Here is a 26,985-nt window from a genome sequence, read left to right as displayed (position 1 = left end):
TAAATATCGTCCTGTAACAGTTTGCAGTCATCAACATCGCTAATACTCCGATATATCTTTAAGTCATCAGCAAATAAAAGGCACTGTGAGTTATGTATGGAGTCGCAGATGTCATTAATGAATATATTAAAAGGTAAGGGGCCTAGGGTGGAACCCTGAGGCACTCCACACTTAACACGATAAGGATACGAAAGAGTTCCAGATACAAGAACAAAAGATTGCCTGTCAGAAAGATAACTATGGAACCAATCAACATAACTGGGTGATAGTCCAAAGTTTCTAAGTTTCCTAAGAAGAATATTATGAGGGACTAAGTCAAATGCTTTAGTAAGATCAAAGTATACTGAATCTGTTTGTCCTTGAGTACTAACTGAAGGTAAAACGGAATTAAGGTAAGTAACCAAATTTGTTGCTGTGGAATTAAATTTACGAAAATCATGCTGTGAGGGATTTAATCTGTACTTAAAAAAAATTTGCAAATGATCATAGACAATAAATTCAAATATTTTTGAAAAGGTATTAAGAATAGAGATGGGTCTATAGTTACTAACAATGGAACTGTTGCCTTTTTTAAACACAGGAACAACAGCTGTTTCTTTCCACAGGGACGGAAAGGTGGCACTAGTTACACTTAAATTAAAAATATAGGTTAATAAGGGAGTGAAAATATCAGAACAACCCTTAACTACTAACGAAGGAATTCCATCTAACCCCACACACTTTGAGGGTCTGAGGCGCTTGATGGCCTTGCTAACTTCAGCAGGAGAGATAGGAGCGGCGGGCAAAAAATCAGAAGTAAAAGTATTGGTAGGAGTGACGGACCGGCAAGAAGTGTTAAAAATTGATTCAAAATGCGTAGCAAATTCACCAGCAATGTGTTTGGGGTCCGTGACAAACTGATCACCAATTTTTAGCTGAATGAAAGTGTTATCTTTTCTTTTGAAATTTGAAACGTATTTCCAAAAATGCTGAGGGTGAGTTTTAAGACTGTCATCAACAGACTTTAACCACCGCCGCCTATCAGACTTAATGGTAGCCTTAACTAATTTACGAAAGTGTGCAAAGTAGGAGTAATGTACATCAGAATTGGTCTTTTTAAACCAACGAATATAATGATTCTTTTTATTAATGTAATGTTGTTGGCCCAGGACAGGGTCCGGTGGAGGGCTTTGGTTAATTCGGTGATGAACCTTCGGGTTCGGTAAGCCATCTAGTTAGTTAGTTAGTTAATGTTTTAAGGTGCCGGAAAACCAGATTGGAAATTTAGACTTACTTGAATGCTTAATGGGAATAGCTAAGTTTAAAGCATCAGTAACTACCGACTTGAGCTGATCAGCGGCGGAGTCCGCAGAGGACAGATTGTAAACGCAGGACCAATCGTAAGAGGATAAATACCTGTAAAGCAGTAAATAGTCAGCACGCGCGTAATTGCGGGAACATCGAGAGGGCTGTGAATTGGTAGTCAGAGATATATTTCTAATATCAATAACCAGGGAAGGATGAAAAACATCAGGTTTAACCAAATCGTGATTAGAAATCATAACGTTTACAGAGGAAAAGTTAGCAAAGACAAGATCAAGTAGATTCTTGTTATGGATGGTTAGGTTGTGCTGAGAAAGTCCGAGGAGGTATGCGGCACTGTGAACGACATCCCCTTTAATTTTGGTATAGTAAAGTGAGTTTGCTTGAGGGAAGCCATGTGCCCAATCAAAGCCAGGTATATTAAAATCACCTAAGAGAACTACCCGAAAATGTGGGTTTAAATTCTTTTCCAGAGAATAAAAATAATTTTCAATAACTTTACCATCAGTGTTAGGTGAAAAGTAGTGGTTTCCAACGAGTAAGTTGAAACCATCAGGAAGTGGAACTTCAATCCAAACACATTCGCTGGTAAGTTCAAGATCATATCTACGTTTACAACCAGCCAGAGATTGGTGAACTGCCGTCAGAACACCACCACCTCTAGTTAAGTTGAGATCGGTACATTTAGTACGCAAACCTCTAACATTTTGGTAAAAGATATCAATAGAATCCAAACGCTTAGAACCAGACGTGGTGAGACGATCCGAAATGGTGGCACAACAGTTACCTGACATAGTTAAGCGGTATTGATGCTTCCCCCAAGCTCCTTACAAGTGCTGGTCGACTTCGTTGTAGGGCACGTTGCAGTAGCAGAGTCAGAGTCAGCCGTTGTAGGTACCGAACTAAGGGGTGCATCAGGGGAGTACACCTGATCAGGGGTCAGTTTCCCATAAAAGGGAGCAATCAGGCACCCATTTGGCCACACACCGGTGTTATTTATAAGGGGAAAATCCTCTTCGTTGACCAAAATGTGAAAAGATGCATAAGAATTAAATTTTGTTTTAAGCCTAGTGCAGACTAACCTTTTGAGGCTTAACTGCTCTTTTAAAGACTTATCTACGTCAGCAGCCGTGACCTCAGGGCTAAATCGTGAGACAAAAAGGGTCTTAGACCTTTCCCTTTTGGATACAATGGGTAGAGAAGCAGAGTTTCTCACCCCTAACAACGGCTGTCTGCGTTGTCTAACTGTGTTGGCCGAGGTTGTCCCAGAAGATGGCTTCTTGTTATGATTTACTGTTGTAAAACCTTCAGTGTCCACACTGAAGACTTTAGGTTTTAACCCAGCAGATAATTCATCCTTGTAGGATTTCGATCCCACGTCGGCGACAGTAGAGGCAGAACGAGGAGCCGCATCCGTGGCTTTGTTTGCAGGAACATTATGAACTAAGGTGGTTGTCCCCTGGATGGAAGATTTCGTTGCGGGTGTTGCCGGCGTAGGAGCGCTGGAAGCTAGTTTGTTCAAGTGGTATTTCAAATATTCGTTGTCCTTCCGAAGTAGCTGTACATCTTCGGAAAGTTTAAAAACCATCTGGACGAGATTCTCAATAACTTTTTGTGTGCTAGCTCCATTGAGCCGCACCATCTCGATCTGCGGCCGAGTGACTCCGGGTCTGAAAGAATAGGCTCACCAGCAGGAGAAACTTCCTTCACTGGAAGTTCCGAAGTTGAGGCAGATCTCAAGCTTCTTCTAGATGCGTTTTTAGCGCTACAAGCGCGATTAGTAACAACACACGATGCACAATTGTACGTCGATTTCCCTTCCACCATAAGAAACGAATATTCAGTGTCGCTCATTTTGAGGCAGGAGAGATGAAACCTTGTTCCACAAGGCCCGCTACATCTAATAAATTTCTGTTTACCGTAGAACTGTTTCTTACACACAGAGCAACAGTCTTTGCTAGCAGCCATAGTGCCGGCAGGCTGCGGGCGAAGCACACTCACTCACAGTTATTCAGCAGGTACGGAGAGCTCACAAAAACACGTCCGCTCACCAAGGGAGATCAACAATAATTATTATACCAAATTTAGAGGTGAGGTAATTTGTAATGCTGTATGTTATTTTGGACTTTCTCAGTACAACCTTACCGAACAAAACAAGAATTGACGTGATCTTATATTTACTAATTTTACTGATATTAATGTTTCTTACTCTGATTTTGACTTGGTTGAACCTGATACCTTCCATCCTTCCTTGGTTGTTGATCTTAGTATATATTTTTCTTCTTATTCGCAGTAATTATGCTCGTGGGGATTATGTATTGTTATATAAATTTTTATTTTCCTATGTCTGGACTTGTGTTTATAATCAGACTTCTGTTGACTGTGCCGTTAATAAGCTCAACTCAGTTGTTACTGAAGCTTTAAATCTTGCTATAGGAAGTCCAAGTTTCTATGTTGGATGAACGTGTAAATTCGTGAGGCATAAATACCCTATAGAGGATATCGGTGCAGTGTACGGGCGGCTGCAAGCTTAATTTTTGTAGCCCATAAGTTTTTAACGAATAACTCCAGCGGAATGCGGTTTGCACTGCTTTGTTCTGAAAAAATAACGGTATGTGGACATATGGCAACACCGCCACATTCCATTGAGCTATACCTGGGAATCTAAAAATAATATCCTGACCTTCGCATTCTCATCATGGATGTCCCTTTGTCTAGTCGCGTACTTACAGAAGCAGAAAGACGTGCACTTCTAGAAGAAGTTTTAGATGAAAGTGACTGTGAGTATAGTTCGGACACCGACAGTTCAATAATAGACATTGATTATACACAGTTGGTGACAACTGGAGATAGTGATAATGAGAGTGACAATGGTGGTGGCGGTGAAATACAGGAGGAAATCTTCGAGGCAGAATCTGGTGTTGTTTCCAGCAAGTTTTTGTGGAAAAATATAAAATCCTTTACTGCTTCGAGAGACGAATTTTGTAATGTACATGGTCCCCAGTTCGACACTGCTGAACTAGATGTCGTGACTTCATTTGAAAATATTTTTGATATAGCTCTAGTAAAGCTCATTGTTGAAGAAACCAACAGGTATGCTCAGCAGGAAATTTCTAAAAGTGCCCATCCTCTCACATTTCGCTCTAGGATTAGGAAGTGGCAAGATGTTACAGTGGACAAAATTTACGTGGTTTTGGCTCTATTTATGTTGATGGGCATTGTTCAAAAGCCTACACTTCGATCGTACTATTCAAAGAACCTTCTGCTTTTCACTCTTTTTTTTCTGAAACTTTACCTTTGGAAAGACTGGAGCTAATAAACAAATTTATGCATTTTACAGATAATAGTAAGGAAAATCAATATCAAGGACCTCCTAAACTTTTCAAAATTTATCCAGTCATTCGGCACCTGAATAACAATTTTCAAAATTTGTATCTCCCGAACCAGAACATTTCGATAGACGAGTCCTTGACTCTATGGAAAGGTCGTTTGTCCTTCAGACAATACATACCCCTCAAGGCTGCAAAATTTGGTATCAAAACTTATGAACTCTGCGAGTCTAGTTCGGGCTATGTGTGGTCTTTTCTAGTTTATACTGGAAAAGGCATGGAACTGTCGAATCAGTATATGACTGCAGACACCAACAAAACTGCAAAAATTGTAGTCAAACTACTAGAACCTCTTCTTGGTCGTGAACACACAGTGTGGATGGACAATTTTTATAATTCACCAGATTTGGCACGTTTTATGAAGTCCAAGAAAACAGACTGCGTTGGAACTTTACGTGCCAACAGAAAAAATGTCCCTCCTGAAGTGAAGAACAAGAAATTGAACAAAGGAGAGCACTGTGGTCAACACTCCGGAGATGTGGCAGTTCTCGCTTGGCAAGACAAAAAGCGAGTCACCATGTTATCAACATACCACAAAGATGATATGTGTGTGACTATAAACAAAGCCAAGCGAGAAGAGATAAAGCCTCTCGTAGTTCGAGACTACAATAAAAACATATTTGTAATCTAAAGTGCATTACGTCGAATGATGAGACGAGTAATGAATAATAAATTGTAAAATACGTTGAAAGAAAGGACTACGGCCTAGTTTCCGGTACTAACACAGAATGTGCCTGAAAGAAATAAATAAAACCACGAAAAACTTCAGTCAGGGCAACCGGTCTCGGACATACATCAAATCGATTGTAGGAATGAGATTATTTAATTCCCGAGGCACGTTAGAAGCGTAAACGCGAATTTTGCACGAGCTTTTCTTGTGCGTAAAAAGTTTCTATTTCGAGTCTAACAACTTGAAATTGTTTACCAGCCACAATTTTTCACGTACTCAACCACATCACTAAATTCTATGCTGATTTACCATTCCTGGTAATGGAGATGTCCAACAGCATGAGAAATTTAACGACGCATTCGCTGGAAGTTCTGCTCCGTTTGTCTGCCATCGAAGCAAAGTCTGTGATGGCAAATAATTTCTATTCAGTTTTAATTTGAAATTTGCTCGCTGCAGGCGCCTCAAGCAACAGGAACTCGTGATGCGACTTCGGAAGGGTACACGTGCATTCAGAGGAGCGACTTGACGAGATTACTGCGTCTGCGCAGCTTACAGAAAACGGAAAATGATTCTAATAGGCATTGAATTTCCTCTTCTCCAGTTTTTCCCGTACGCGTGTTCTGGCGTGTTCCAATTCAGAAGCAATTGCGGATCCTTGAAGCCACTCGGCAGGACTCCTTTGACAAGGGAAAGATGTCTACTTGCACGAGACAGGATTGAAAAACGCGAGTGCGATGCGAACCCACAATCCCAGTGCTCAAGACGCCCAAAACCGGCTGTGGTCGTCATCTTCTATAAACTTTATTTTAATTTATTCTCACAAAACTACGCAGAAAGATTGAAGGAAATTGGATCGAGTATTTTAAATATGAAACTAAATCGCGTACAACACAACTTTTCCCTTTAAAGTTTATTAGATAGAAATTATTGCGTTAATATGAAGAAACGCGCCTTCAGAGTGGCCGCGCGGTCTGAGGCGTGGTCTTGTGCCGTTTGGTTTGGGTTCGAATCCCACTCAAGCCATGGATGTTTTTCTGTGTTGTGCTGTCCTGTGCACAGGTAGAGGCCTTGAGACGGGCCGATCCCTCGTCCAAGGAGTCCTACCAAATGTCTATAGATCAAGCCAACGAAAAGTTGGGACCCGCAGTGCTCAGGAACTTGAAGAACGGGTCATTCCCAGTACCCAGTAATAGCTGAGCATCAAGGTCAGATAGCTTATTTATTACCTGTTTAATGGAAATGTGTTCTAACCTGTAACTATCTACAAAAATATTATCAATGGCAGAGTTGGAGTTATTTTGAATTCTTGTGGGAAAACTAACTGTAGGTGTAAGATTAAATGTTGCTAAACGAGAATTTAGACATTGATTACGGCAGCTTTCAGAGAGATAGTCAATATTTATATCCCCACAGATTATTATTATTATTATTATATATTATTGACTGCAAATGGGTTTGTACCCGGTGGCAGTGACCTACAATAAGATACAAAACAATAAGACACAACAAATTCCGTTTTCGGTTTGTAAAGGTAGTCCATAATGCTGTTTAACTTGTTAATAAATGTCACCTGTTGGTGATCTGTATATTACTGAAAACATAATTTAGACAAATTTGTATCAAATTACACAGCACAGCATTCTACAATTAGGTTATTATAATATTCTATTTCAAGCGCTCTGTCTTCCAGTGAACTAGGCTCAAAATATTTCTTTATACGTCAAGTGTCCGGACGATTTTATCATGGAGATATTTTGTGACTTCCTCATAGATAGAGACGAAAATCTTGGTGGCTTTGGTTGCTGTCCTCTGAGTTGTAGCGCCATGCAGTCTGGAAGAAGCTTACTAAGGTTTGAGAGGACCCTGAGGCCTTCATCGTCGCCTTGTTGATAAAGACAGCAAGTACCTCTGAAATGTTGGTAAAGTAAGACTGCCAGAAATTACAAAGGATTTCTATCTAATCAGCTGTAAAGCTTGATATTATTATTAAGTGATAAGTAACATCATTGCTGAAAAGAAACTTTCTTTCAGAGACTGTTTACATCATTGTAGAAGACCTCTATTTCATGTAGTTGCCATTGGAAGGTTTGCCTTTTTTATTTGTGTTGTTCGTACTTGCAATGACAAGCATTCTGAATAAGAGTTTCAGAACTGACTATAGCTGTACATTAAAAAAGTCTGTGTACTATTTCACAAAGTTTTAGAATTTTAAACTTTACACTGTGGTGTGTAGTTTCTAAACTAGTTAACTGGTGTAAATTAATTGGAATTGTAGTAATCTGCGTTCTGACAGTTTGTAGTCCTGTTTGTGGTTACCAAGGTTTTGCAGAAACCTATCACCTCCATCTTAAATCCTGACTACATGGCTTAATACCGTGGAAGATTGTGGCCCAGATTTTCACTGTTATGAAAGCCTCATCTCATGTTGATTTAAATTACGTCTGGAATAAATATTTGTTGAATAACTGCAAATCATGGAAAAGTGAAATATGTAATTTTCTCCAGCCTGCTGTCATTTCTTTGGCGTTCAATTCAAACATTCCCTTCATCGCCCAATTCTCGAACACTCCGAGTATTGCTCTTCTCTTAAGCTGGGCTGATCAAGTAAATTGTACGGTGAAGAAAGCCTGGAAGGCACTTCATTTTACAATGCGCGTTCTCAAAAAGGGAAATAGTGAAACTAAAAGTCTAGCCTACACGTCACTAGTGCGTCCGATTCTGGAATAAGGGGCTGCGTGCTGGGATCCTTACAGGGAGTTAGAACGGGTGCAAAAGAAAGCATGTAAATTTGCATATCATCCACACTGTGTGTTCACGACCAAGAAGAGGTTCTAGTAGTTTGACTACAATTTTTGCAGTTTTGTTGGTGTCTGCAGTCATATACTGATTCGACAGTTCCATGCCTTTTCCAGTATAAACTAGAAAAGACCACACATAGCCCGAACTAGACTCGCAGAGTTCATAAGTTTTGAAACCCTGGCACAGCGTAGAAAGATAGCACGTATGTAGTAAGTATGCTTCTTGAACATTTATGTAACTTACTAGACAGTTCACAATAACAACAAATTCCATCATCTAATTCCCTTAAACATGCTCAGAGCAGCAAAGTCTCTTATCTCTTTCTTCTTGGCAGGATCAGGAGCAAAACATTTCCACAGTCACCGTGTATCTGGTTGGATGATCGTTCACCTCTGCTTAGGTATGTGAACGTGAGGCCAGTAATCAAGCTAGTCGGCTTTGGCTCTCAGAGGGCTGTTTCGCCATGGATTATTATAGTAAAATAGAAACTGACTCTGGCTACAGAAGGTGCTACTGGTATTCGCATTGTGTTAGTATGGTGTTTGGACGACAAGATACAGTCTGACACTTAGATAAAAAATATTTTATGGAAATACTTTGTAAATTTAAAATATCCACAAAGTGCAAATATGAAAATTAAAGAGTTTCAATCCGAATTAATTGGCATTTAAGGATCATAATTCTTTTGTTAAATAGTAAACTCTTGAACTACTATATTAATGGCAGCAGAGATGCGATTTTTAAGAAGAATAGACTGAAAAACTAAAACAGATAGGATAGAAAATGAAAAATGAAAGATAATCTAAGTCAAATGCCATGAAAGAGAAACTAACAAAAGAACAGAATTAGATGGTATGGGCAATGATTTATTAAGAATGAATAATAGACAAATCCCAAAGAAGGCTTGGAACATGAAAATGAAAGGAAAATGTTCACAATGGAGGCTGTGATAAATATGGGAATCTGTGCCAGGATGTAGGCGATCTAGTGGCGAAATATGGGTTATTTGTTTCATAGTGCTTCGTGCTAATTTAATTGTGCTGTAGTTTCCGATCCTAGCTGTCCTCTCGCGGCGTCGCTTTCATAAATTATTCGAAGATTTTTAGGTTATGAATATGTTTGTTACTTGGTTTCTTATAGATGAAGTTGGTAGGAGCTTTTTGGCCTTCATATGTCTGTACTTCCTGACATTAATTAAAGGGAAAATGTCACTAATGACAGTCACGGAAGTACTCTTCAGCAACCCCGTTGCTGCTTATGAGTTTACAATCTGTGGAGTGGTATTTCAGGCAGCATTTCGTTCGGTGGTTGCAGTGGAGTGTGCGCGGACGGACATGTACTTCAGTGCTTAGGTCGGTAGATGGCAGGAGAGCTTGTTTTAACCTACATTTGACTGTAGTTCCTGACATTAATAAGCGAGATGTCACTAATGGCAGTCACGAAAGGACTCTTCAGCAACCCCGTTGCTGCTTATGAGTTTACAATCTGTGGAGTGGTATTTCAAGCAGCATTTCGTTCGGCAGTGTAGTGGAGTGTGCGCGGACGGACATGTACTTCTGTGCTGATGTCGGTAGATGGCAGGAGAGCTTTTTGAATAACTTCATTTGACTTTAGTTCCTGATATTAATAGGAGGGAAGATGTCACTAATGGCAGTCACGGAAGTACTCTTCAAACCCCGTTGCTGTTTATGTGATTACAATCTGTGGAGCAGTATCTAGCGGCAAATATGCCTGAAGCATTCACGAGCAGGGGAGGTATGTGCGTGTTACACTTAGTTACATCCTCATTGTCTCTCACTTCCTAAATTGTGAGCCTCTTGTACAGGCAATGTTATTGTGGACTTGCTTGGTTTATAAATTGTATGCCATCTGAACTGTTCAAGTAGATTTATGTGGAGTGTTGTTTTGTAGGAGACCATGATGCAGTACTTGTGTTGTTGCTGATTTCACGGTTGTTGTGGAAGGCAGAAATCTTGTTATCACAAGTGAGGTACAAGTTCTGCCCATTGAAAAGATTGGTCGTATTGCAGTTGTCAGGGGCCATGCTGTTGAACAGTTTACTTTCAAGTCAAGTTTTATGTGTATTCTCTTCAGGTATGTATATTGTATTTGTTTTTGCCCATTACTGGGTACAGGTGTCATAACAAGAGAGACGCAAGATTACTTCCCTCGTAAAAACACAGATACACAGAAAATAAAATATTAATTTTGTAGTTTTAAATCTAAATGCAGTTTGTTCCTATTTATTGTTTATTCTGGCATACTTCTTCAAGGTTGTTGGTTTGTTTGTTGAGGATCGTCATCCTCGAATTATAATCTGTTTTGATGATTTAGAGACTTGTGTTGCTGTAGATCTCTTTTCTTCCCATGTTCACTCATGTTTTACAAAATTAAACAAAACTTTTGTCACTTACTCTGACGTGACCCTTCTTACATCTTCCTGTTTTACATTCGAACCACTTCCAGCAACAGAATGCTACTTTGTCATACAGCAAGTACACACTAAAGAATAGATTGTCTGCTCACACAATTGATAGTGACACTATGCAGTCTGAAAAGATTCAGTGCTTTGTATTGCTGATGATGTAAACATTTTGTCATACATTCTAAATGAGGGAAAAAACCATATTTTATACATAAGCATTTGTACTAGCTCTTATTTGGTTGCTACTAGGAATACTGCTTTCTGTGGACTGTAACTGCTTATAGATAAAGACAAGATGTTTACACAGAATTTAACAACTTCACAGCTTAACATATTTATCCAAATACCATGCAATGCTGAATAAAACTTGCACTCTGAATTTTATGGCACTTACAAGAGCAAATTAGTATTTGAATTAAACTAATGTTGACTGATAAATTATATTTATGTATCTAATATATTGTGCAATGGTTAATGAAATGACAACCAACATGAAAAATATTATACTAAATAAAAGATAGATTTACTCTATTCATTATGACAATTAATTATTTCCTTGCGTGATTTAAAGTTTTCATGGTGGTGGTGATGTTGGCAGCTCCTGTGAATGATGTTGCCAGGCTTACCGCTTTATCTTGTATATTATCCTTTGTGTTATCCAAATCATATTCTCTTATGATGAGCATCCAGTCATGTAAAAATGTTATATAAGAGATGTGCAAGGTATTTGTAAGGATACTGTTTTATCATTTAAGCAGTTCATTATGACATAGATGTAGTGTTCATTTCAGTGTTTTTATATAAATTACATAAACACGCATTTATCAATACAATTCAACAGTGATGATGATAATGATATAATTCAGTCCTTTGAAGTATGTCCTCTATGTTACATGTGTATTCTAGGCCACATTACATCAGTTCCTGTATGGACTGAATTCGTGTTCACCAGACACACTCCTGAAAGTTGGGGCAGCATATCCTGAAATGGCAGTACAGGAGAAAGCTGTTGACACGTTTGTTGAGCTCCTGAGGAAGGACCAGGTACTTATTTTATGGTATTCAACTACTGACAGGATTGAAAAATATAAGATTGCTGATTAAAGAATTTTATCTGTTGGGGTAGTTGGAGGATTGTTTGTTATTTTTGAGGTTAGTGGTTACAAATGGAAGAAAACCCAGAACCCTGTGAGTAATAAAGCTAACTTCTAGACCATGGTAAAAGTATCCATGAAGATAGTGAAAATTAATTAGGTAACAAATTCTTTTAAATCAATTGTTCAGTAGTTACAGGTTACACTGAAGTCTGATGACACATATGACAAAACTAAAGTAACTTATGATTGCTATTTTTGTGCTAAACTAATAATAATGTATACCATTGTGTAACTTGGAATATTTTAATGTTAATTTATTCATTATTTTGTTGACAGCTTGATGAAAATGTCACAGCTAAGGCTTTGGAACTCTGTGTTGCCTATTTCAACACTGTTTATCCAGTACTTATAGGTACTGAGACTAAAATGAACCAAACCTATCTCCTGGGAGATAGTGGAAGGGCCTTGTCATCAGCATGCGACAGGTGCTGCTGTGATCAAGACCTTAATACAGGTATTGTTCCCTCCTGTGAATGAATACAGCGAAACTCATTGTTACGCAGTGCTGTTAACTCACCAGAAAAGTTGTAGATCATGGGAAATGGATAAGTTGCTATACTTTCCAGACTATGAGATGCACTAGAATAGAAGACATGTCCAAGTTTTAGAGCGAAACTTTCACGAAAATAACTACTATACCTCTGGACTATTTGGTTCATACAAATGTTAGGCAGCATTTTCCAGAAAAGATTAATACTGCAACAGATTTCAACATCTTTCACTTGTTTTAAACTATTAATTTGAAGTAATCAAGAATTAGTGCTACTTTTTCCCATGTAAATTATTATGTGAGGCTATAATACTGTTTATATATTCATGTACATGAGATGCAGGATATTTCATTAATGACCGACACACATTTATGCCATAGTGTGTAAGAAACGCTTCCAAATGAGTGTGTAAGACATTGCATACTTCCCCCCCCTTTCCATCCAGCAAAAGTATTTCTTACCATCTTATCTGATATTACACAGTCTCTCAAGTTAAAACAATATGAGAATCAGTATTGTGAAAAGAGTTGAGGAACTATGCCATTTGCTACAGGAAATTTTCAGCTGAAACTATGAATCTGCCTTATGCTTTTTGACACGTGTTGAAGGTGTTAACATTACATTTCTTGTGAAGGTGCAGTCTGTCTTGGATTTGTGTTGCTGGTCAGGAATCCGAAGACATGTGTTCTCTAAGCCAGTACCTGGTTGCTACTGTGGATGTGATACAGCAGCAGCTGTAGCAGATCCGGCTTCACATTCCACAGGAAGGGTCAGTAACTCGACTTGGCTTCTCACATGATGTTACGGCTATGCCACAGCAATGCTGTCACCATGCAGTAAAAGTGATGGAAACTCTGCAGGACATAGTAAAGGCTTCCCTTCAGCAAATTGCACTCGGTGGAGGTAAGAGGCAGTGTATGGTTATTGGTCTTTATAAAATATGTGACTTAGGCAAGTAGAACAAATTTATATTACTAGACTACCTTTTATATGTTCTTTACAAGAAATGCATCAGTTGAATGGGGGAATTGTTTGTTGTATTTGGAGACCCACATGGTCCCACACCTTAAATTTCGGCAATATGACTTTGACTTCTTGTATGAATCGTATACTGGGTAATTCAGCATGACAACCAACAGGACGGACATTGTGGTGTTAAGATTGACCTACGAAATCATGCACTGTCACACACTATGCGTAATTAAACATGAGGTAATCACCGGCGAAAGTGTAAGTCATTCAAACCATCCACTAATCGGAGGACAATATTCGGATTTCACACTGCCAGTTGTACTACTTTTATGAGTATAAAAGAAGGCGAATTTCAAACAGTATTCTTCAAGACGAGCAGCAGGAAAGCCAACACTAACATGCATGCTGTGCACTGTGGTCATCGTATGTGAGTATTGTCTGTAATTCTGTTCACTGAAACGTCACTAAAAGTTATTAATAAGAGGGAAGAAGTCACTAATGGCAGTCAAAGAAGTACTCTTCAGCAACCACGTTTCTGTTTATGAGTTTACAATCTGTGGAGTGGTATTTCAGGCAGCATTTCGTTCGGCATTGCAGTGGAGTGTTCGCGGACTGACATCTTCTTCAGTGCTGATGTCGGTAGATGACAGGAAAGTTCGTCAGGATGCGCATATAACGATCATTGAATATCCCTCGTGCTCCGGCGGTGGCGCGATGTGTTCGCTATTTTTCAGACGTAGCCGTCCCTGCGTATGAAAATATGGCGCAGCTGCTGTGGTGATCTTGTGTTCTTCCGTCGGCATGATTGTAGGATGCATTCTCAGTCCAGTGCAGATATATTATTTATTATGAAATAAATAATAAATAGTTTTTGAAAATATTTCGTTTGTTTTTAGGTGCTTTTAGTTCGAGGGAAGGCAAGGCGAGGCGAGGCAAGGCTAGGCAGGGCAAGGCAAGGCAAGGCAAGGCAAGGCAGGGTAGGGCAGAGAAGGGCAGGGCAGGGCAGGACATGGCAGAATAGAGCAGGGCAAGGCAAGGCAGGGCAAGGCAAGGCAAGGCGAGGCAAGGTAATAAAGGCAAGGTAGGGCAAGGCAAGGCAAGGCCGGGCAGGGCAGACCAGGGCAGGGCAGGGCAAGGCAAGGCAAGGCAAGGCAAGGCTATGTAATGTAATGCAAGGGAACGTAATGTAACGTAATGTAAGGCAAGACAAGGCAATTCACGGCAAGGCAAGTCACGGCAAGGCAAGGCAATGCAGTGTAATGTAAGGTAACGTAATGTAAGGCAAGTCACGGCAAGGCAAAGCAAGGCAAGACAAGGCAAGGCAAGTCATGGCAAGGCAAGACAAGGCAAGGCTATGTAATGTAATGAAAGGTAACGTAATGTAACGTAATGCAAGACAAGACAAGGCAAGGCAAGTCAAGGCAAGGCAAGACAAGGCAAGGCAAGGCAAGGCAAGGAAAAGGCTATGTAATGTAATGTAAGGTAACGTAATGTAACGTAATGTAAGGCAAGACAAGGCAAGTCACGGCAAGGCAAGGCAAGGCTATGTAATGTAATGTAAGGTAACGTAATGTAACGTAATGTAAAGCAAGACAAGGCAAGGCAAGGCAAGGCTATGTAATGTAATGCAAGGTAATGTAATGTAACGTAATGTAAGGCAAGACAAGGCAAGTCACGGCAAGGCAAGGCAATACTATGTAATGTAATGTAAGGTAACGTAATGTAAGGCAAGGAAAGGCAAGTCACGGCAAGGCAAGGCTATGTAATGTAATTTAAGGTAACGTAATGTAAGGCAAGGCAAGGCAAGGCAAGTCATGGCAAAGCAAGGAAAGGCTAGGCAAGGCAAGGCTATGTAATGTAATGTAAGGTAACGTAATGTAACGTAATGCAAGACAAGGCAAGTCACGGCAAGGCAAGGAGAAGGCTATGTAATGTAATGTAAGGTAACGTAATGTAACGTAATGTAAGGCAAGACAAGGCAAGTTACGGCAAGGCAAGGCTATGTAATGTAATGTAAGGTAACGTAATGTAAAGCAAGACAAGGCAAGTCACGGCAAGGCAAGGCAAGGCTATGTAATGTAATGTAAGGTAACGTAATGTAAGGCAAGACAAGTCACGGGAAGGCAAGGCTATGTAATGTAATGTAAGGTAACGTAATGTAAGGCAAGACAAGGCAAGGCAAGGCAAGTCATGGCAAAGCAAGGAAAGGCTAGGCAAGGCAAGGCTATGTAATGTAATGTAAGGTAACGTAATGTAACGTAATGTAAGGCAAGACAAGGCAAGTCATGGCAAGGCAAGGCAAAGCAAAGCAAGGCAAGGCAAGGAAAGGTAAGGCAAGGCAAAGCAAGGCAAGGCAAGGCACTTCAAGGCAAAGCAAGGCAAGGCAATGCAAAGCAAGGCAGTTCAGGGCCGTGCAGGGCAGGGCTTGGCAGGTCAAGGCTAGACAAAGCAAGGCAAGGAAAGGAAAGCCAAGGCAAGGCAAGGCAGCGCAAGGTAGGGAAAGGCAGGGCAGGGCAGGGAGGGGCAGGGCAGGGAGGGGCAGGGCAGAGCAAGGAAGGGTAAGGACGGGCAAGGCACGGCAAGGCAATGCAAGAAAAGGCAAGGTAGGGCAAGGCAAGGTAAGGCAGACAGGGCAAGGCATGGCAAGGCAAGTCAAGACAAGGCAAGGCAAGGCAATGCAAGGCAAGGCAGGGCAAGGCAGGTCAGGGCCGTGCAGGGCAGGGCAGGGCAAGACTAGACAAGGCAAGGCAAGGAAAGGCAAGGCAAGGCAGCGAAAGGCAGGGAAAGGCAGGACAAGGCAGGACAGGGCAGAGCGGGGCAGGGCAGTTCAGGGGAGGTCATGCAGGGCTCGGCAATGCACGGCAATGCAAGGCAGGTCAAGGCAGGGCAAAGCAAGGCAAGGCAAGGTAGAGCAAGGAAGGCAAGGCCAGGCAGGGCAGGGCAGGACAGAGCAGGCCAGGGCAGGACATGGCAGGGCAAGTCAGAGCAATGTACGGCAAGGCAAGGCAAGGCAAAGCAAGGCAAGGCAAGGCAAGGCATCGCACGGCAAGGCAAGTCAAGACAAGGCAAAGCAAGCAAGGCAAGGCAAGGAAAGGAAAGGCTAGGCAAGGCAAAGCAATGTAATGTAAGTTAACGCAAGGTAATGTAATGTAAGGCAAGGCAAGGCAAGGCAAGGCATGGCAAGGCAAGGCAAGGTAACGTAAGCTAATGTAATGTAAGGCAATGCAACGCAAGGCAGTGTAATGTAATGTAAGGTAACGTAAGGTAATGTAATGTAAGGCAAGGCAAGGCAAGGCAAGGCAAGTCATGTTAAGGCAAGGCAAGGCAATGTAATGTAATGTAATGTAAGGTAACGTAAGGTAATGTAATGTAAGGGAAGGCAAGGCAAGGCAAGGAACTTTATTAAACACAAGTATTGGTAGGAAGCTTTGGGTCGGGATGTCATCATGTGATGTATGCGCAAAATGGAAAACTAGCCAGAGAACATACGCGCCTCTAGGAGAATGCTTAAAGGCTAGTGAGTTTGTAGACGTTGTGTCTCCAGATGTGGTAGGACCACTTCCGGTGACAGATTAAGAAAATATATATTTTCTGACATTTGTAGATCACTTTACGAGGGTTTGTGAGACCATTCTGATTTCTAGGATAAGGATAGTATTGCACAAGTATTTGTGACAAAAATTATAACGCAGTTCGGAGTACGAAATAGATTACTAACGGACCGAGGACCTTCTTTCGTATCAGCATTAATGCAAGAGACATGTAGATTGCTCAAAATACAGCAATTGCAAGCAAGTAGTTAACGACCTCAGACTAATGGGAAGTGTGAACGAATGCATAAATTATTAGTAGATATGTTGTCGCATTTTGTGAATATGTATGCCAGGAATTGGGGCAGTTATGTTCCGTATGCTTTGATGGCTTATACAGCCACTCCTACATTATTCAACAAAATATTCGCCATATTACCTAGTAGTATTAGGCAGGTATGGAGGCCATCATGTAGCCAATATAATGCGCTAGTTTGACCGCTCTACAGAATGCATGGGGGCAAATTAATTGTAATTGTAGTTGTAATCACAATTATGTTAGTGTGCAAGAGATCCTGCTTGAGTATGAACCCACAATGTGATCACTGATTAAGTCACAAATATATTTTATCTCAGTCACATCTCTTCCTTGTCTTTGTTGAAGACTGAAAGGCAAAACTCATGTGTGGTGCGCCCGGCAGGCCAGTCGTTTGGACTGTTGGACTGTAGGAAATCCACCAGTACTGACTGCAGGACGTAGCACGTGACAGGCGGAACGCACGTGTGTGACGATACCGGCAGGCCAATTGCTCAGTTCTGCTGTTGTCTCGTGTTGTTCAGTACTGTTTCGCGTTTGTGCTATGGCAACGTGGTCGAAGGAATTTGTACTCGAATTTATTGAAGAATTTCGTGGTCATCCTTCTATTTGGAAAGTCAAGAGCAAGGAATACCAGAACCGTGAAGTGAAAGAGAGTGCTTATTCAGTACTGACAGAAAAAGTTAAAACAATAGATCCCCAAGCCAAAAAGGAAAAAGTGTTGAAAAAGATCAACAATCTACGTAGCAGAAAGGAACGGAAGAAAGTATTGATGGCTAAGAAATCTGGAATGAGTAGCGAAGACCTCTATGTCCCGAAATTGTGGTACTACAAAGATTTGTTGTTCCTGATAGACCAAGAAGAAGCCTAGGACGGGTTTTCAAGTCTTGTCAGTGATACAGAGGTAAGTAATTAAAAATCAAACTTTTATTTTATGTTAACAATTATAGATTACAATGCTAAACACTAAATAGTTCCGTGCATGTTAAAGTTTTTTACTACATAAATTACGGAATCAGAGCCTTCTGCCTGGATGTACTGTTTTTAAAACAGAACTTATCTTGCAAAGAAACTTTTCCTTCGTTGTTGAAATACTCCAAAAACAACTCTCTTACAAGTTTCGCATCCTGGGTAGGAAAATACCACTGTCTTCTTTCCAGATCCATAAATTGATTGCAGCGATGACCAGGCGTAACATTCCCAGTTTCAAAATCCTCATCATCCAAACACTGCAATGGTGTGTACTGATTCGGAATCTTGCTGCGCAAAAAATTATGCAGGGCACAACATCCCATAACACTATGGCGAACGCTACTCAAATCTATGAAAGAGATGGGTTTCTGTAATACCGCAACTCTCTCCACAATGATACCGAACACACTTTCAGTCATTCGCCGACATCTAGACAAACGTTAGTTTAATATCTTACGGGCTTGTGTGTTTACTTTACGGCTGAAAGGCTTTATGATGTCCTTCCTCAGTGGAAAGGCATCATCTGCTACAAGAACAAAAGGCATATTTCTCCCAGCAACAGTTGTCATATCATACAAATTTTGATTATTTGAAACACACTTAACTACGAGTTATTCAACTGTGATGCAACTTAAATGTCTAACTGCACTGGGCTCATAGCCTTGCTTGATAATAAAGGAAAAGCAATAAAACAAAAATGTTTCTTCTTAACTGATATTCCAATGCACGTTTCTTTCGCTGCATATGATTAGCAGATAAATGAAGTTAATTTAATGAAGTACCTTTTAGGAATATTTAATTTGTTTCTTTAATGAAATACTCACTCACTAGTGAGTATTTCATTAAAGAAACAAATTCATGTGCTGTACATTTGTGATATTTTTGTACAAGCAACATTATATTCAGGTGTCCATATGTATACAACATTATATTATATATTATTTGTTATTTTTTAACGACTATCTCAGTAACGCAAATTATACCGATTCGAATGGCCGTGACAATTCACGTGTAATTAATTTCATTTTCTCTGTTGAGCGAAACGTTTAAGATATTGTAACTCTGCAGAACATAGTCCATCTTCAGAATATAATAGTCGTTCAGCGAGTCACTCAATATTACAGGTGGTAAAGAGGAGATAAGAATACGTCTTACATTTCCCTAAATTTACAATGTTGGTATTTCACCATTATTTCACTCATTAAAGGAACAATGTCCTACGATAAGGACATACAGCACGGTAATTCTACAGAAGAAGGAGGTCTAGTCATCTAGTCAAGAATTTTTGAGCATTTTAAGAAACCGAGAGACGGAGAGCAGCTTTTACAAGGGCACAAATATCGACCTTACAGATCTTTCTGAAAATGATTCTTCAGCGTTAGACAAGAGTATATATGCAGTATGACGCTGTATGGTCTTCGAAGTAGATACCAAAGTTTCGGCAGAATATACTCAGTCTACCTTGAGGATTAGAGGGCATTGCGATCCTCCGAAAAGTTTGCATCTACGTAAAAGTCCATACGAAAAAGCATCTTTATTATATCTTACTTCATTGGTTAAAGTGTTAGTCACTAGAAACTGCTACCATTCATCCCCTTCTTGTGGACCGTTTGAACTCAGCGCTCAAATCTGTTTTCCGCCGGTGGAATTTAAGATTTTCATGGCGGTGAGTACATAGTAAGGCTGTCTTCTGGGTTGTATTGCCGTTTAGCCCGCTCGAAATTTACCAAAGTCATCGCCCTGATGATGGAGGCAACAAGAATCAAAGGAAAAGTTGGCATACTTCTACTAGACTACAAAGCTCTACAACCCAGAAGACAGTCATCTTCGGCTTCGGAAAACTTGCTATAATATAATGTACATGTTCTGAAAAAGTATATAGGCCTCCTTGTATAAATTATCAAGCGGTTTACGTGCTGACACTTGAGAGTCTCCGCCAGTTCTTCCAATATCCCTCTGCTGCACCAACCAGAGTTTCAACAATATTGCAAATCTGAACACGAAAAAGTTGCACGAAATAAAAACATTTTTGTGTGACAATTACAAGTTCTCCACGCTTAATGTCAGGAACTACAGTGATATGAAGAAAAACGAATAGCTCTCCTGACATCAGCTCTGAAGTAGATGTCCGTCCGCGCACACTCCACTGCACTACCGAACGAAATGCTACCTGAAATACCACTCCACAGATTGTAAACTCATAAGTAGCAACGAGGTTGCTGAAGAGTACTTCCGTGACTGCCAGACTACAGACATATGATGGCCAAAAAGTTCGTACCAACTTCACCTTTAAGAAACCAACTACCAAACATATGCATAACCTAAAAATCTTCGAATAATTTATGAAAGCAACGCCGCGAAAGGACAGCTAGGATCGGAAACTACAGACAATGAAATTTGCAAGAAGCACTATGAGACAAATAACCCACATTTCGCCACTAGAATGCCTACATCCTGGCGCACATTTACCACATAGCCCATCAGTCACCGGATTGTACTGCACGAGCATCTATAACACACCGAGTGACTAAGTCTTCATCACCGAACAGATTGTCGGTGGGCGCTAGCAATTATATGCCTACAAGTTGCCCCCAACATCTGTGTAAACACCTCAAGTCGATCCACCGCACTTGCTAAATGAGTGAAACTGCAGAGTCCCCCATCTGACACATGACAAACTCTCTGATTCCAAGATGTTGGTCACCACACTATGAAGCATTAACACCCAGCAGTCTGTGTCAGCACCCACTTCAAAACGCAAAAATGCAGAAGATGATTAATGTTTCCTTCGAACGATGTCTTGGAATCTGGACCAGGGATTTCCTGTCTGAGTCCTAATTTGAGCTGCAAATCGTGTTGCATGCGAAGATGCAAATGCAGGGCTTTCATTTGTATTTTGATGATGTGGCTTTTTAAGCTTTGAAACTGTGTCCGAACATATCAACTGCATGGCTTTTATAAGCAAAGTGAACAGATGGTTTTTAGTTCGACTTCCTGAAAAACGCAACTCTTTTATCTACTTCTTCCCAATTCCTTTCTGTTTCAGGGGTGTGAAATAGCCATTTCTCGCACCGATGCATTTCCACTGATTAACATGAAAGTGCTGGCAGATCATTCCAGGAAACCGACAAACTCAAGTCCACGTCGTTAATTCTTGAAAGGAACTTTGATTTGTATTGATTTTTAATTCAAGGGTCTCTGTCACATGTAGTTTACACGTGCTAACAAACATACTCTGTACATTTCTCATGAAAAAGTGTACATTCAGATTCCAGGTTACGTTTTGTTTTTTAACAAAGACATTGCATGAATTGTTTTTGTTCAATTTATCCTAGATTCATTTAAATATAAGCAACGCAAAGCAGTCAGTGTTGGAAAAATGTACTCGCTACTTAACACTTAGCTAGAACCAGGGCCGCCTTCGACGTTGCAATGTGCACAGCGATGGCTTAGGCGGCCTGGAAGTAGAAATGCAACGCAAAAATACAAGACTGACAAGAATAAATAAAGAAGACGTCGTTAAATACGTAGAGTGGAGAATGAGGGTCCGTCCCCACACATCGATCACATCTTCTTGGGTGAGCAGACCAAAGCAAAGCTTGTAGAAGTGGGCAGAATTTCTTGTGTGTACAAGAACAGAGCGGGGTTGAGCCTTTTTACTACACGTTCCTGGCTGGCTTCATGCACGTATCTGGAGGCCGTTTAAAATGGAGAGTGCATTAAACTAAAAAGTAATGAATGATTCTTTTCCCGGCCATGTTTGAATTTCTGTTCGTTGTTGTTGTACGTCACATGCTTGAAGCAACTTTTTTGATTCACTGTTGAGTTTTGATGTGACTGACCATGAGTGCTTTCAGTAATCACACTAATGCGTGTTATTTAATTGTAATGTTTTTACTGCTCAATTTGTTCGACCAGGTTTCTGTAGCAAAACAAAAGTGCGAAAGAAATCAAGCACAAATATTCCGCCTGGAAAAGTTTTCTCGTTGCAGCCACCTAAAACTGTGTCTGTGGTTGTATTTATTGCTTGACGAAATATGTGCTGTTAGCACATGACCCATGCATGACATAGACGAAGTCCAGCTCAGACCCCTTAAAAGTCGTCCAGAGAGTACGGTCTCCAACACGTGACTGAAGGACGAAGCTATAATTTGACGTACCGAAGTAAGGCCATCATGGGCTCCAAGTACCAGCTTATGAACTCTGTGTGCCCTAGCTCTGTTCCTGACGGGCATGTCGTGGTCAGGACTCGGCTAACGAAAATGGCGCGGGATGCCCACACATGGCACCGACCGCATGAAAGATGCCACGGAGGACAACTGATGTTTGATTCCTGGCAGGGGCAGCAATTTTTCTCCTTGCTACCACTATATCCAAAGACTGGACATGAGACTAAGAAAACCTCTTATTTAAGGTTTAACAGGGTTCATACCCTGTGAGTAAAGCAAACTAAGCATGATGCTACCCACTCATCTCCATCTAGTTTCAATGTTAACAATAAATGCAGCTTTAAAGCCACATGCTCACACAGCTTTAAGGCATGGTACTTTGGCACAGGGGCAACTTTACCAAACAATTTTTTTTACAATTATCACATTTTAATTATTGTGTATTTATTCTAGTTACATTATCATTCAACTGTCATAAGTCTAATACCACATGGCAACTTAGTGAGTGCACTTGTCAGAGAGACATAAACAGTGCAAATAGCAAAGCCTGTTGGATGTTAATTGAATTTACAGCATCGCCCATCTACTTGTCCGATTTGCGTTTTCTTACCTCACTAAAGTATCTCGCAGTCTGATATTCTGCAGTTAAAGTTGTTTCATATGTTGACACTCTGGATTCAACAGTTCTTCAATCCTTTCTCGTGTTGCTTCTAGTTCAAATGGCTCTGCCTGCGAGAAAGTTTACAGTCACATTAACAACGCAATAAATAAACCTACGTAGTTTAATTCAGGATGTCATAGAATTATGTCCAATTTATTGTACCTTTCAAATACTAGACACACTACAATTCAGAAGTTTTCAATTAAAAGAGGGACTGTTTTACATATTAAATACACAAAATATCTAAATGCATAAACAACTTTCTGAGTATCATAATTTGTGAAAACCTTCAACTGAGATGTTCAATCACGTTTATAATTATTGGAACACGCACGAAAATGAACCATTTTCAGTAAATTGCATATTTAGTTACTGCATCTAATAAAGCTTCTAGCAGACAAATCGGGGTTGAGTAGAAATTGTGCACAGGCAGTGGGCTCATCACTGCTGTATACACACCTGGGTGGTGGTGATATTGGAGGTGGGTAAGACGAGTGGTGGCCGTTAATTAATTAAACTATGCTTCTAATAATATGATTATATATTTTACACAAATAATTCAAATGATTCTACACAAGTAGTTACACAATAATTACTGATTATCCCAATATAAACATATAAACCCTATAACCATAATATAATATGAGGGTGAGTCAAATGAAAACCGTAATTTTTTTTAAATTTAATTTATTGAGTGAAAGCGATACACAACTACATCATTTTTCTACATAGTCTCCATTTCGTTCAATACAGGCCCTCCAGCGTTTACGAAGTGTATGGATTCCTCTAGAAAAAAGTTCTGTGGTTGTCTGCGCAATCACTCATCCTCCGCCTGCTGTACCTCTTCATCAGAACGGAACTTCTTTCCTCCCATCGCCTCTTTGAGTGGCCCAAACATGTGGTAATCACTTGGGGCTAGGTCTGGTGAGTATGGTGGATGTGGAAGACACTCAAAGTGCAAGTCTTTGATTGTTGCAACTGTTGCACGGCAGTGTGGGTCCGAGCATTGTCATGTTGCAAAAGGACACCTCTAGTCAAAAGTCCACGTCGCTTTGATCTGACTGCAGGTCGAAGATGATTCTTCAAGATTCTTCACTGATCAAAAAACGAATTACAGAAAGTTGTTCTTCTTTCGTGCATGTAACTAGTGGAGCAGCCATCTTCAAACTGGCACTGTGATGGCGTTCTGTTTGTCTGCACTATACTGTCAACCAACCAAAAAGCTAACTGAGGGCAGAGGCCTGCTTAAGCGCAAGCATCGTCCCTACCTAGGTGAAACCATTCCTGCACACAAGGCGCATTGCTGGAAATGGTAAACGGTCTTAATATAAAAAAAAAGGAAATTTTGCTAACGCTAACGGGGTTTCGTCGTGGCGGGAGCCTCGACCATTCAAACTGGGATCCGTTGCTGCTGATGGGAGGTTATCCCGTCAGGCAAGTTGTCCAAAGGAATTTGGTTGGTTGGATCTCTGGGGTTTGAACCCAGAGAGGGAGGGGCCGTTTCGGCTGAAGGCCTCTGCGGCATGGGGGGAAGATCACTTCAACTGATGGCCTCCATGATCGGGGGGGAGGGAGGCGGGCCGTGCCCCTATTAAGTTATACCCTGGCATTCGCCTTACAACTGAGGAAAAGCACGGAAAACCTCAGTCAGGGTAGCCGAGTAGTCTAACCACTCGTTGTGCCGACTTGGCCGTCTTTTGGGGACGGCCTTGGCTGGCCTGCTGAACATCGGTCGCCCTCGGTTGCCCTTGGGCGACCTCTGTCCGTTCTCCACTCGCGTGGTCGGTTTTCACACCACTCTCCACTCGGTCCCACCGCGTCTGCCTGATCAGTCCTCCACCAATGCTCACTCTCAAATTGCACTATACTGTCACCTATAGGATACTATTTATAGCATTGGTAACATGTCTGCCAACTTATAGGACAATGGCGCGATATTTCGAATTTTTATCTCAGTTTTACGGTTTTCATTTGACTCACCCTCGTATATGACTAACCTATACTTAACCTATGACTTACTCAACTAGAACCAGTACCTAAACTGATACTCTGTAACAATTTCTAGCAGTATTTTACTAGCTTTGATTGACTTTTAAGTAACACCTTCACATCTGCGGTTGTACCTTTATAAAAATGTTTAGTGGAATGCGACTGGATCAAAACATAACCAGTCGTAGTGTGTTAAAAAAAACAGAAATATATACCCTACGAAGTAGGTTCATTCGTACTTTTTCATTGTTGTAGCTGTTCCTGGAATCAACTCAACAAACACAATATTTTAAATATGAAGTCACATGGGCTCACTTCAGTGTTGTTCCTCTTGCGTGTGTCTGCAATATCTGAGAGCTGTCCCGATGAACAGAATTAAGTAGATTTCTCATCATGGAATCGTGTACCTATGTTTAGGAACCATTCATGGCAACCTCTTGCTATCATTCAAGCAAAGACCTGATATTTTGCTTTGTTTTTGGCGAAGTACAACTGCGTATTATCGCCTTGAAAACCAGATTCAGAAGCATGCTAAATCATGGAGTGTAAATGAGGAGTTCGAGTTCCTACGAGCACATTACAAGAAATAACAACTCAATGTCATGGTTTCACAGTAAAGATAATGAATGTTTCCATCCTTGGTTCTAAATAATTACCTTTGTGTAATGCGATGTTGAAAAATTGCCACCAGCTCAAAGACCATTCCGGGAAGAGCCAATGTTCAGACATTAATAAGTAGTCGAAAGGGACCTTTACATTTCAGCAATGAATGAATTCCTTCATATCCTCATCCAGCATCCCGTTTATTCCATCGCTTTATCTCCCATAAAAGTTCGCCTTCTTACACCTCTTCTCTATCAGCCACTTTGAAACACCGAATAGTGAGCATTAACATTTTCGTGTGTAAGAGGGAATGAGGCGTAAAAGACATTTTGCACTTGTTAAAAATTATGTACCGTATAATGAAGCGTTGTTTAATAATTCTTTACTTGTGTAAATACATCACAGTCTGTCAGCAATTAACGGAATACGTGATGATAAATACTGCATTAACAGTCGGTAGAAGATCAAGAGTTGCCCCATTAACGGCTCTAGGCATAGCTGCAAATATAAGTCTCAATGACGCTTTAAACCAGTACATGGTCGAAGGTCGAGTATCTTGTTGCAAAATAGCGGGAGCAATGTAATTCTGCTCTTGCACATCCGATCAATGTGAGATAAGTCAGTTCTCTTACTGCTTTTAAGGAGGAAAAACTAAAACATATTTTACGAAATTCTGTCAAACAGCATCACTTTTTAAACTCTTGGTACTATTGTTTTCAAAACCTGGTCGTATATCGATTACAATAAACACGAAAACAAGATTTTTTCCAACACATTGAAGGAAGCCTTAAATTCACTCCAAAATTATTGCAGCCTTGAAAACACAGTGTGCCTCGTTTCAAATTTCTCTGGAAAATCGATTTCAAAGTTTAAGTGTATATAAGATGTCAAAATATCGTCTTTAATAAACTCAGTGTTAATATCCAATAATAGGACAGATATTCAAGTACATGACACTCGCTCTCTTCAAGTTTTTATCAGGCTTACTTCTTTATTTGTACTTCTATTTTACTCGAAACTTCAACTTCTGGAAGAATCTCTGTGTCCCTTTTAAAAAAACCCTACCGTTTGAAGGAAAATATAGGAAAGACTCTTGAAAGAATATACAGCGAACAAAGTGACAAGCCGTTTGTGGGCATCTTCGCGTTCGATCAGCCGATTTTGGTGATTCATGACCTGGACTTGGTGAAGAAAGTTCTGGTAAAGGATGGGCAGTACTTCGTTGACCGATCTATCGCTATTGACGAACATGTTTGTGATAAAAGGGCAACGCTGGCGTCGAGTCAGAGTATACCTGTCTCCGGTATTTACATCGGCAAAGATGAAGATGATGTTCTATCTTGTGGAACTCTGTGGCAAAGACCTATTGAAGTACCTGGAAATGGTCACAGCTGACGGTCAGTATTTGGAACACACAGTGTATAAACGTTAATCACATGATTACATTTCACATTATGTCTCTACGATATCTGTTAGAATATTCAAAATAACAAACATGCTCCAGAACTAAACACCTTAATAAAGTAAAATTTTGTCACCA

At 40.4% G+C, this 26,985-nt stretch overlaps 1 protein-coding gene and 1 long non-coding RNA gene across 5 annotated transcripts; both read left to right on the top strand.

The window, feature by feature from the left end:
• Nucleotides 1–3,198: 3,198 nt before the first annotated feature.
• Nucleotides 3,199–7,833, top strand: LOC147873345 (uncharacterized). The gene is made up of 2 exons (XR_015535831.1): nucleotides 3,199–3,392; nucleotides 5,963–7,833. It is a non-coding gene; the product is annotated as an uncharacterized LOC147873345 (long non-coding RNA).
• A 983-nt stretch (nucleotides 7,834–8,816) lies between these two features.
• On the top strand, nucleotides 8,817–26,523 carry LOC147873344 (dynactin subunit 1-like). Of its 4 annotated transcripts, none has more exons than XM_087351389.1 (6): nucleotides 8,824–9,915; nucleotides 10,072–10,254; nucleotides 11,492–11,629; nucleotides 12,019–12,196; nucleotides 12,868–13,136; nucleotides 25,098–26,523. In XM_087351389.1, exons 3-5 carry the CDS (start codon nucleotides 11,573–11,575, stop codon nucleotides 12,924–12,926), a joined length of 294 nt encoding a protein of 97 aa, XP_087207515.1. In that variant the 5' UTR covers nucleotides 8,824–9,915; nucleotides 10,072–10,254; nucleotides 11,492–11,572; the 3' UTR covers nucleotides 12,927–13,136; nucleotides 25,098–26,523. The 4 variants fall into 4 exon arrangements, 3 of the variants coding, with proteins under 3 accessions (XP_087207515.1, XP_087207514.1, XP_087207516.1); XM_087351388.1 differs by lacking the exon at nucleotides 25,098–26,523 and adding an exon at nucleotides 21,070–21,311; XR_015535830.1 differs by lacking the exons at nucleotides 10,072–10,254; nucleotides 25,098–26,523 and adding an exon at nucleotides 21,070–21,318 and having other exon boundaries at nucleotides 8,817–9,915.
• Nucleotides 26,524–26,985: the final 462 nt, after the last annotated feature.

This window comes from Zootermopsis nevadensis, unplaced genomic scaffold (genome assembly GCF_977971745.1).
Source record: "Zootermopsis nevadensis isolate Lab colony 2312 unplaced genomic scaffold, Znev_1.0 Znev_ptg000019l, whole genome shotgun sequence".
NCBI lineage: Eukaryota > Metazoa > Arthropoda > Insecta > Blattodea > Termopsidae > Zootermopsis > Zootermopsis nevadensis.
Note: the sequence above shows the minus strand (reverse complement) of the source record. Positions and strands in the feature narration are given on the sequence as shown.